We start from the raw sequence: 12,500 nt of genomic DNA, 5'->3' as shown, positions 1-12,500 counted from the left end.
TGTATGTACGCATATTTTGTAATAAGTAGTTTAAGTAGTTCTTTGTTCGCCACTGATGCTGATGTATGGCATAGATTCAAAGGAGACAAGGACAACTGCAGAATGCAGTATTAAGTATATCATATTGATTCTGTTAGTAATTTGATTCCTCTTGTCTGACTTAGAAACTCTTATTTTAATTTCTTGTGGGCAGGGTACCTAGAAGTTTGACACTTGGGTATCTGGTTGTGACCCATAAGTGCTATCTGCTGGTGATCTTTGACGAGAAGCTACTTGTTCAAATATGAGTGCTTAATGAAGCAGAAGTAAAATCAGTGTCTTTCTTGGGAGGGAATTGGTCAACAACACCAATGTCCACTTCAAAACTACAGCTGTATGCCTCCTTAATAAGGTGGCCAAACGCATATTTTTTTCCGTGGTCAGTTATTTATTGAAGGTCGTCACAGATTTTGAAAAGCAAAAGAAATATTGCAAGTATGACAAACTCTTTTTCTTCTTCTCACAAAGGCCTTGGATTCGCTTCCGTTAGTAAACGTCATGGTGCTTTAGAAGTGAAACCAAAATGCTGAGCATGAGCGTTCACTAAGAACTTTGTGACCAACAGCTGTTGGCTGTTTTTACCAAGTTTCTCGCAAATCCCTCACTAGATTTTGCAGAATTTTTTGCATAAATGAGGAATAAGCATGCATCCTTTAAGCCTTGTTTTAATCTTAGATGCATTACCATGGTAAAAGCCCAAAGACCACATAAACTGTCAAAAATATAAACCTTCGTGGTAACACTTATCAGTGACCAAGTTTGAGCTTCCAGGCAAACACTACATAAATATGGCAGATGTGAAAGTATAATAAATTATTGCTTAGAACTGTGTTCAGCCACCTTAAGCTGTTCCCTCCTAGGAGTGCCACCAAGTCTTTAAAGATTTTACTTTAATGCCAGACAATTTTACTTGTCGAAGGGGGCCAGTTCATTGGTGAAAGCTGCCACTCAAAAGCCCATTCCACTTAAATGATCATTAGTACGGTATCTTGACTTATGGTAATCAGAAGGTCATACCCTATATGTTTGACTCTTGTTAGGAATATGCTAAATTTTCCCTTTACGTAGCTCGCTTTATAAATGTACTTAAGTTAAAATAATTTGGATATTGTTAAACTGGTTAATTTCACCGTTTCTGTTTCTGAGTTTCAAAACACATGTTCACAGAAACTAAACAATCTTCTTTTTTATCGTGGCCAAGTGACTTATTGTCTGATTGGATCTATCTTTAACAAAAAAAATTCTCAACTTAAGTGTCCTGTTTTCCAACAAATTTCCTGGTTGAGCTATGCCACCTGGTGAGTGATTAAGATTCACAATGGCATTAGAGTATTAATGTGGAGATTGTACTTACGAAGAAAGAAATTACAGTTATTTAGTCATAAATGTTGTTAGGCATTTTCAATCTTTGTATTCCCCTTTTATACACTTGGCCACAGTTCATATAATACAATACAATACATACTTAATTGACCGCTCCCCATAGGGGCTTTTCAGGGCCAATGAAACACAATGAAACAACGGAACAGAATAACAACAAGAACTGTAAAGAATCCCAACTGGCCGGAGGCAAACCAGTTGGCTCTTTACAAGTGCAGCTGGGAAGTTGAACCAGGGACTACCAGGATCAAATTCAGCGAGTGGTCAGAGCGGGTCTTTAACTTAGGATCTCCGGGTCTCAAGGCAAGCTCCCTAACCACTGGGCCACACTGCCTCCTCAATCTTGTTAACTGCATATGAGGACCAAATTTGTATTTTGTATTTCATGAAACAGTCTTTTTCTTTTAAGGGCGATGAAAAACAAGAAAGGGCCTAATTCCATTCTGGGAAGAATGGTCGATTTCATTTGGCATGAAATTGTTTGAGGGGTGGGTGGAGGCATTTTTCGGACGAAGGGGAGAGTGAGCTAATGGCAGGAAGTGGGTGGGTCTCGATGGGAAAAAATCTCTAGATTTTAGTTCTCTAGAGGTTGACATCTTTGGTAACTGTCAATTAAAGTTCTTAATTTTGGTACATTTTAGAATGACACTTTGCTATTTTTTTTACGTAGGATGAAATAAAATCACTTCAAAACACTGTGGAAAGGCTAAAATCAGAAAACAAACAGCTTCATGAAAAAATGATTGAAAGGGAAAGAACTATGGCTTCCATGGACTTGACAACAAGACACCGGGCAGTGGAAGATGGTGCTGGCAAACTTGATATTGACATGTTGGTTAAGCTAACAACAAGGCTACAAGAAGCAAGTCACACATATGAGACCTTGAAAGGAGATATGGACCAGATGAAGCAGGTACAAAATTGGACCACAACCAGTAAACCATAGAGAGTTAAGGCAAATGATAAGAATGGAAATATGGTACGAATGCATGTCACTCAAGTTTAGAGAGTATAATAGAAAATTCATTGCCCCTTCCCCTTTCCAAAACCTTCAAGGAAACCTCCACTCTTTGTCAGGGAGCACATGTCGTGAAATAAAGTCCTGTGGGAAGAAAGAAGGCCGCCTATCTAGATGTGTTAAGGGGACCCTAAGGAACATGCAGAATGTTGTCGGCAATTTTGTAGCATGCACTGACAGCTTTTATGGGGGGTTAAAAGCATGACCCTCAGAGTCCAACATGGAAACAGTGCTTGACCTTCAAATTGGTTGTAACCAACGTCAACGGTGGCGAATCTTCACCAAAATTCTCATTCTTTCAATTGGAATGTATCTGACACCTAACAGTAATAGCACGGATCACATGACCACGCTAAAGTGAAAACGAGCCTGGATCACATAATTCCTTGTAACTATTGTTTATGGTGACAGATTGTCCCAATACTAATGATACTCTCTACTGGAGTGTAACTTAGACAACTCTGTAACATAACAGTAATAAATCTGATGTCATGTCCTTTATAGGATGCAAAGGAGCCTTTTTTTCATAGAATGCTTTGAGGCATATTTTGCACCATTTACTTTATACAACTAAGTCAATTCAGCGAAACGCAAGTTTTTCACAACTCCCTGACAAGGATAAAAGGCATCCTGTTCATCTCTCCCATCTTCCTCCTCCTCCTCTTCTTCCTCTTCTTCATCATCATCGCCGTCATGATCATCATCAGCATTATCAACATCAGATGACTCATGGTCATCGTCATTAGCATCACAGCTTCCATCACCGTCAGCATCATTGCAGCTGCAGAGATCGGTACATCTGTTAGTTGAACATTGCTCCTAAACTAGATTGAAAATTTCATTGGTCTTTAACGTTGGAAATTAGTGTCAGGCTGGTACAGCAGGACCAATTTCTCAATTCCAGCAGCGGTCTTTGCTGTGGGTTGTGCGATTTTTCCCAGATCTGCAAGTGCGGTTACACTTTCCTCATCAGCTTCTGGGAACGCCTTGCAACACGTTGGCTTCTGAAAGAGAGAAATCATCCTTGCACTTATCTGGACAATTGAAGCAATTATTGTCTCTTATTGACACCTGAAAAATTTAGGTGGCTCTAACGGGATTCAAACCCATAACCTTGGCGATGCTGATGCAATGCTTTTACCTCTCTGGCAGTCCATGGATTTCGATGTTGACTGAGCCGAAAGTAGTCAGTGCCAGTGTTGAGCATTGCATCCTCGCTTATGTGCCTTGTTTTCTTCCTTCAAGCACTTCTCATCCACTGCTTGCTTAGATCGTTGGACTCCACCTCCATCATTGGTCCCTGTGAGTTTTTGCACTCTTCATACTTTTCAATTTCTTCCACTTTCTTATTCCACCAGTTGTCTTTCATTGTTCTTAACTCTTTTTGCCCTTTGGCTTTTATGTTGTCAAATGTGGCTTGACTCCTTACACTGTATGTTCTTTTTCAGATGTGCATGGTGGATTTTTCATTTCAGCCAAAAGATCTTTAATTGCTTCTTCGTGGTCTAAGAACCAGTTGGGAGTGGGTCAATTTGTTGGGCTCATTTTATTTGTTCCTGTGAAGGACTCCACGATGAAATGAATTTTTTTTTTGAAGTCTGGGTTATAGATGAAACACAGAAGTGATCAAGGAAAGTTGTTTTTTTTTTATCACACCGGCAAAGCATCCTGTTATATCGGCTCCACTCTGCGCATGGAATTCAGGAAGTGCTGCAAGACCAAGAGCACGAACAATAGGGTTGAGATGTACCTTTCTATTCTGTAAAAGATGTGTTAGTATCCCCAAATACCTTGCTGAAGATCTACAGGGTGTGCATAATCACAGCCTTTCAATTACTGGCATTCTGAAGACTAGCCTACCTTAGCTTTAAGAGCGCAGAGATGCAGCCTCTAGGTGCGAACTTATGAGAATTTTAAGTGATAATAAGCATCCCAATTACTCACTGATATCAATACCCACGATCAATAGCCATTGTACTCGAATGATGAATTGCATTAAGGTACATGCCACATTCTAGGACTGATGGGCACATGAACTCCTTTGTGCTAAAGCCCCATGCAAATGGGTGCAACAACTCCCAACATCGTTGTGGAGTTGTTGACCAACAATGTTGCTTCTGTTTGCACAGGGCAAGGCAAAAGGGCAAGTCGCATTATAAACAATAGATGATGTTCTTGTGAGTTTTACTTCTGCGAAACCTTAAGGAGGCACGTTCGATTGACCCTATTCCAGAATAAGAATATGTGGAGTGATGATTAAAATGGTATGTTTGGCATGTTTCAAAGCAGCAAGGATAGTAAAAATGTATTTAAAATAGCATTTTAGCAGATGTTTGACAATTTTAATGTGAATCTCTGTAAAAACGAAGGATTTCTAACTTATATTATATAATAACCCAAGTTATTCGCGGATTTTGATTGGTTCTTGCCTATGATCTGTTAGAGGACAGACGCACAATTGACGTCACCATCAGCTTTTATGCGAATAAAGTCTAATTCTTTATTATATAAAACAAATAGATTCCATGTTGCCGTGGGTCTGTTCAGTAATAGATCACAGAAGACGGCAAAATGTGGTAAGAACATCAGTGACACACTCGGCTATCGCCTCGTGTGCCACTTTTTTGTTCTTACCACATTTTGACGTCATATGTGATCTATTACTGAACAGACGCACGGCAACATGGAATCTATTTGTTAATTACATGCATTCCTATTTCTGGAATACGGTCAATCAAATGCACCCTAAGTATTTGAATTGTACATTGCCTCATATTTTTCATGTTTTAATAATATTTTATTATCGTAAATTAATCATAATTTTTATTTAATGATGGATTGATAAAGCTATTATTATTATTGGGAATTGTCTGAGGAACACTACCAATATGTGCATGTCAGTGTCAGGTTAGATGACGTTGATAGTAGTGGCTCCTGAGTTTGCAGCATCAACAGCATGCAGCAACTATTTTGTATCAGCCTCGTAATTGTTTTTCTCGGGCTACGCCATATCTCTACGGGTTGCTTTACAGTGATTGCCCCAAGCTGCTGGCTGATGTAATCTTCCATCTAATTAAGGAGCAATGTTCCACTAATAGATGCCAACGTCGTGAAGTAGGACTTAAATGTACCGATCTCTGCAGCTGCAACAATGCTGAAGATGCTGGAAGCTGTGATAATGATGCTGATGAGGATGACCAGGAATCATCTGTTGTTGATAATGTTGATGATAATAACAACGATGGTGATGAAGAGGAGGAAGATGAATAGAATGCCTTTTATCCTTGGCAGGGAGTTGTGAAAAACTGCATTTGGCTGAATTGACTTAAATGTAAAAAGTAAGCGGTGCAAAATGTGCCACATGGTATTTCATGTAAAAAAACGCTCCTTTGCATGTTATAATGGCTCGAGATCAGATTTATTACTGTTACATTACAGAGTTGTCACTCCTATAGAAGTAACACTATGAATGCTATGAGGCATTATGTGATCCAGGCTCATTTTCATGTTAGTGTGGCCATGTGATCCATTCTGTTACTGTTACATGTCAGTCAATTTATTTGATTTTTGTCAAAGATCCACCACCGTTGACGATGGTTACAAAGCATTTGAAGGTCAAGCCTCATTTCCATGTCGGACTATGAGGGTCACACTTTAAACCCACCATTAAAGTCGTCGGTGCAAGTTACAAAATTGCCAACAACATTTGGCACACTCCTTTGGGTCCCCTTAACATATCTAGATATGTGGCTTTCTTTCTTCACAAAATTCCCACGAGATAACAGATGCTCCCAGACTATCTGACTAATGAATAATTTTAACCTGAACAAAATGATGTTTGCAATCAAATTTGATCGACAAGTTTCTTCAAAAAAGTGTTTGCATCGAAAAAAGTGAATTTTAGAATCACTTAGTGTCACTTTCAAATTTCACGGGCGCTGCCATCTTGAGTAATTGAAACAATAGGGCAACCACCACATGTCATAATTGAAAACCAAAACAAAAATACATGGCTTGGACTGTTTCCACGGAAATGGTCCGTACTGCAAAATCCCGACCGAGAAAGAACCAATCAGAGCGCTGGGATTTGCCCAAGACTGGCTTTGCCATATAATAATCAAGAATCATCAGGATCTAAATCTTCAGAACAGCTGGCATGAATACATGTAGTTTACTATGTGGAATGAACATTAGCTTCTATAAATTAGGGCGTTTGAGCAGCAATAAATGCAATACTAAGGAAAATTAATGCCACTTTAAGTGCTACTATCTTGTTAGTATTTTACTCAGTCTAACGCCAGACGATTGTACTTGTCAGTGGGGAACCCCCAGGAGTCAGTAGGTTAATCACTCACTGAAAAACTATGTCCCCTTAAGTTCTAATCATTTTTTACATGATGTCTTCAGAATGTGGAATGAACATTTTAGCTTCTATAAATTAGGGCATTTGAGCAGCAATAAATGCAATACCGTACTAAGGAAAGTTAATGTCACTTTAAGTGCTACTATGTTGTTAGCATTGTACTACCGTAAATGATCTAATGAACGCCCGGGGCGTTTATTAAATATTTATGGTGTAAGGGGAGGCGTTAAATAGATATGAGGTGTTTATTGGAGAGGGGCGTTTACTTCAAGTTCACCGTAAAAACTAGAAAATCGAAATAAATGTTCATAGTTCTCTATCAACGTGGCGACAACAGTAAGTTTATAGTTCTATATCAATGCGGCGAAACAGCAAGTTCAAAGTTCTATATCAATATCTTCGTTGTCATCTGTGTCAACATTGTTTTCACAATTGGCTTTATTGACATTGGACTCAGTGATGACCTGACTAATTTGTAATATCACTGCCATTGATTGATAGTGATTATTATTGAATTATTGATTGAGTGATTGATTTTCATTGAACCATTTAAGCAATCAAGGTGTTAAATAAATTGCACGATTTTGCTTTACAGCTGAACGATTTCCTTATTTTTTTTTTGGGGGGGGGGGGGGGGGAGGCGTTTATTAGAGAGGGGCACCTATTTCAAACTTTCCACAACACCAGGGGCGTTTAATGGATAGGAAGCGTTTATAAGAAAGGGGGCGTTTATTAGAGCATGTACGGTATGTGGGGGAAGTGTACCTGAACTGGTACAATTTCCATGGAACTGAGTGAAATCTTGACTATCGTTTGCTCAAATTATTGTCAAAACCCTTAACTTGGTAATTTCAAATCCTTTTTTGATGGAGGACTGTTAAGAATTGCTCTAAAATGCGTGGTAAAAAGGAATAGGCCACGTTTTAAACAAATTTAAAAGGAACAAGTCAGTGATTTCGCTGGTCCAGAGGTACTTCAAACAACCTTACTTGTTCAAATTTTTGCAGAGAACTACAATCAGTGGCAAAAGTAGTTGGAATACGATTACATGTTGGGCGTGGCAACTAAGCATAAGTGTCAAAATTCCCCCCCTCCCCCCTCTTCCCATCCAGGTGAATGTTGAAATAGACTAGGAAATAACTGTTCACGATTGGCAACATTGTTCTGGGGGAGAGGGTGGATTAAATGAAACTACATTTTAAAAAAACAACCTTAAAGTGTGAACGTCTCAAGACTTTTGCCACTGAATGAAGGCATGGACTTAAATCTAAAAACCTTGGAGTGGCCACTTTTTGTTTTGTTTCCTTTAGTTTTGTCCTCCTTCTGAGTTCAGTTAAGGGCTTTCTCCTTCTAAGAGACAAATAATTATAATCACAGTGCTTTCACTTCATAGGAAAACAAAAAATTACAAGAAGATAACAAGACTCTTTTGAGAGAAAACTCGCGCCTTAAAGATGATCCCAAGTTTAGCAAATCACCACAGAGGTAGGTGTTTTTACTGCTGTTTCAAAAAAGTGTCTTCACTGTGCCCAATTTATACTGTGAGGGCAACTCTTTTTAAACTGAGAAACACTCAATCCGTTCATTTCTCCTTCGTCTCGTTGTTTATTTTACGTCGGTGGTATTTAGCGTCTCGTGTGGAATATGGTATGTGTGTTAAACCAATGGTGTTTGCAAGTCCATCCTCACAAAATTTCCTCTGTTATAAGAAGTATTCAGCTGAAAGGTGTGGAGGCACAACAGCTTTCAAAATTTTTTTTGGTGAACATCTAACATGACTCAAGCATAAGAGAGTCTGAATGATTTCAGTCTTGTTTTCCACCATGGACCAAGTTTCAAATAAACTGATGATTTTAAATGCAAAAGCGAAGAGACAAGTGTTGTTCACCGGCCAAGTCTACATTGAGGAAGTGTAGCCACAGTCTCTAGTACTTGTAACAGAAGGGCACAGTGTGACGATAGAATCCACTACCTGATTGTAAATTTATAATAATTATTGCTGGAACCATTTCCTTCTGTCCTAACAAAGTCTAGGGTGCAAAAAGGTCTGGAGAAGCCTGACAGCCTGGCAGCAAAAGTACAAAAGAAAAATTGAATGGAACAAAAATCTCCCAAAATGTTTTCGCTTATGGTAACTTTTTGTATTCTCAATTCAAAATTTAAGTTGTCTTCATGTCGCAACGTTTGTTGCTGATGGCAAAATATTTTATTCTCGATCGGCGCTTCCTGTAAACTTCCTTCTGCTCTTCCTAAAAATAGGTACGCATTGCGTACGTGTGGTAGTGCAGTAACTTGACACAATGCTTCATTCCATAACTGTCAACTGAAATGCGTTTTGTTTTCCAGGACGTAGTATGTAGCTCTAATAGTACATGATATTGTTTTGGTATCGTAACTCATTATAGTGCCATGGTAGATGTATTCGGTAAATAGCCCCCTGAGAAGACAGGTAGTTACTAGTACTAAACCTAGAAAGATTGAAGAAAATAACTGGGAATCGAGAAACATTGGCTTCAAGGCTGACATGAAGTTCAACTTCTTTTTCACAGCAAGTTTAAGCGGGGTTTCTGAGCGTCTGACAGTTTCCACGACAAAAACTCATTGAAGTTAATCCCTGTCTGGCGGGTTTAGTATCTGGATTGGAGACATCAAAATATACGACTTGCTGATAGAAACAGAGGACCGAAAATACTGTTAACGCTCAAAATTGCGAACTAAGTAAGGTACAGATTTCGTTAGACTGCTTTATGCAAAACAACTAGGCATGCAAAAGTAAATAAATATTGATACACAGTTTTAAGGAAAAGCACAAGGAAGGTTTTAGGAAGTGTCGATCGAGAATAAAAAAAATTACCATCAGCGAAAAACATTTTGGGAGACTTTCCTTTTTTCTTTTGGCCGCACAAGTAAATCAATTTCAGCGGCCGCTTGTGAGCAAGAAGCGCGCTTCCAACAGACCTGTTTATTTTCGTGTTTCACCCAGTTATTTTCTGGTGCGGCTCTTTAATAACACGCTTCAAAAGGCTTTTCAGCTTTGTTTCCCTCTTACCTAACACACAGGCGGTTTCCGCTTCTCTATTTTCCATACAGTTTTGTGAATAAATTACAAGAGAAGAAAGAGGCTATCAGTGAAATCAACAGACTCAGATTAGCCGATATAATCTAAATGTTTATCCATCAGCAACATTAAAGTAGTTTTGCCGAACTTACACTTACACTCAATGACTAAAAGATTTCGACATACGTGAAAACTAAGTTGCGATCTTTTAATGTTTCGTTGCGAGGAAATTATTGTTGAATGTTTTCAATGCAGGCACAGAAGTTGACCCGGTCTTTGAGAATAAAAATATTATGGTCGTCTGCATGGTGAATCTTTTTTCTTGTTTATTTGACCAGCAGAATGTTTCTGGAATTTGAGCTTGCGTGACGATCTCCGTATACGGGAAAAGAGTGATTTTGATTTAAGACATTTAAGAATTTAAATACTGTATGTCTGTTAATTTGATAATAACGTACTCAAACAGGTTTCATTCTCTTTTCATTAAGAAAATTAAGAAAGGAAAAAGGCGACAAGTGGGCCGCAAACAAACATCAATTTTTTGTTATAATTCAAGAAAACCGTACATTAGTTTCGTAATTCATGCTCGCGCTGCAGGCCTACAAATCTTACTCGCTCACTCATTCACTCACTCAGGCAGACAGACAGCCCCGATGAATTGCACTACCACAAAAACTGTTTATCAATATTTATTTACTTTTGCTTCAATATTTGTTTTGCATAAAGCAGGCTAACAAAATCCGTAACTTCCTTAGTTTGCATTTTTGAGCGTTAAAATTGAATTTTCGGTCGTATGTTTCTGACGGCAAGTCGTATATTTTGACGTCACCCATCCAAATACTAACCCCGACGGACAGGGATTAAGTTCAGTGCACTTTTGTCTTAGAAAGCTTTCAGACGCTCAGAGTGCACGCTTAAACTTGTGGTGAAAAAGAAGTTGTAAGGGAACTTGAAAATAATCAACATGTCAGCCTCGAAGCCAGTGTTTCTCGATTCCTTTTTATTTTCTTCAATCCTTCTGGACATGTACCATGGCACTATAATGATGTACGGCACCAATATCGTGTACTATTAGAACTACATATTACGCAAAGATAACTTGAACCATCTGGAAGACAAAACGCAGCTCAGTTGACAATTATACAGCTCGCCGAGTTACTGCACTACCACACGTACGCAATGCGTGCCTTTTTTTGTTTAACCTAACACGAACACTAACCACCTCTATGTAGGTCTTGGTCCTGACCAAAAGATTTTCCGCCTTTGGGAGAAAATGTTAGGGCTAAATATCACGTTGTGAACAAAATCTCAGGGACGAAGGCATTGATGTTGTCCATGGGTATGAATTAACAAAACTCTACTCTATTCCAGAGGCAGTCAATAATTTTCATGATAAGAAAAAAACAAGTTACTCTAATTTGTTTAGAACATAGGTTTGATGTTACTGGCAGTTGAGTGGGTTCATTTGCTGAGAACATTAACGATTGGTTATTTTTCACCTCCAGGTACAGTCATTACTCCATGGCTGGGCTACAAACAAAGGTAGGTCAGTATGAGCGTGAAGTCCAACAACTTCGCCGAGCACTGCAAAGAAGTGATACCTATATTGAGGATCTTACAAACAAGTTAGAAACGGCAACAGGAGAGACATCATCCAAGATGAAACTAACTTATGTAAGGACTAGTCCACCACCAAGCTCCTCCTCTTGCACCATAACACGTCTTGGAGATGACAAGGATTCTACCAATAATATTTCCACCTGCAGTGATGCAGAAGGCCAAGATACTGAAAAGTCAGATCAACCAAATGAAGTACGCCTTGTTCAGGACACTAATCAAGAGACAAAAGGAACAAGTGATACAGAGAATACGTCATCTAATTGTCACTCGCCTGTGCTTGCTCCAATGGGAAATGAGAGATTCCCAGTTGAAACAGGCACTTTGGCAGAAGAGAGGGAGTCTCATTTGAGTTCTAGACGCAGCTCTGAAATCAGTTTGTATGGTCAAGACTTGGACATTCCACCAGGCCCTCTTACAAGGTCTCTCAATATTCTGGAACCAATAGATGGGGAAACTCTCGATAGACCTCCCTCTCGAGGAGAGCTGTTGTTACTTTGCGACCAGACTACGAGACGACAAGAGAAACCTTCGCTGGAAGAAAATCTTGACATGTTTACAGCCAGTCGGCAATTGATAATGTTGAGTGAACGAAGGCAAAAGCAAAGAGAGAGACTGGAACCCACAAAAATGCGAGATCTAAGCGAGTATTCACCAAGCAGCTCGGACGGGGGAAAGCGAAAATCACCAGACGCAAAATCCATTGATTTCGATGTGCTTGTCAATGCAGCAACTGCAGATTCACCCCACGATTCTTTAACTCCGGGATCGTCAACCAACTTCTGTAGAAGCGATGCTATTGGTAGAGACTCCCCTGGAGTTAATACGTTTTCTTTGGCTAAAATCAAATCAGAAATCCCTCTCGGCCATAATGAGGAAGATGTTTTACCAAAGAAACCAAGGATGGAGAATTGCGAGTATGGTAATGACATAGAGAGTGATGAACAAGAACTAAGTGCGACATAGTTGTAAAGCTACTGTACATTGGTTCTACCATGTGCTTTTGATGACATGTTCCCAGCTGG

At 39.2% G+C, this 12,500-nt stretch overlaps 1 protein-coding gene across 1 annotated transcript in view; it reads left to right on the top strand.

The window, feature by feature from the left end:
• The window catches only part of LOC138015203 (ORC ubiquitin ligase 1-like), a 27,404-nt gene that overhangs the window by 10,218 nt on the left and 4,686 nt on the right, over positions 1 to 12,500 (top strand). Inside the window, exons 4-6 of the mRNA XM_068862165.1 lie at positions 2,090 to 2,332; positions 8,194 to 8,285; positions 11,364 to 12,500. The exon at positions 11,364 to 12,500 is cut by the window's right edge and continues 4,686 nt beyond it. Coding sequence (XP_068718266.1) covers positions 2,090 to 2,332; positions 8,194 to 8,285; positions 11,364 to 12,441 — 1,413 coding nt within the window. The 3' untranslated portion in view covers positions 12,442 to 12,500. The remainder of the gene's footprint in view (positions 1 to 2,089; positions 2,333 to 8,193; positions 8,286 to 11,363) is intronic.

Source organism: Montipora capricornis, chromosome 9, assembly GCF_036669925.1.
Source record: "Montipora capricornis isolate CH-2021 chromosome 9, ASM3666992v2, whole genome shotgun sequence".
Taxonomy (NCBI): Eukaryota; Metazoa; Cnidaria; class Anthozoa; order Scleractinia; family Acroporidae; genus Montipora; species Montipora capricornis.
The sequence above is the reverse complement of the archived record's forward strand: the minus strand, read 5'-3'. Positions and strand labels throughout refer to the sequence as shown.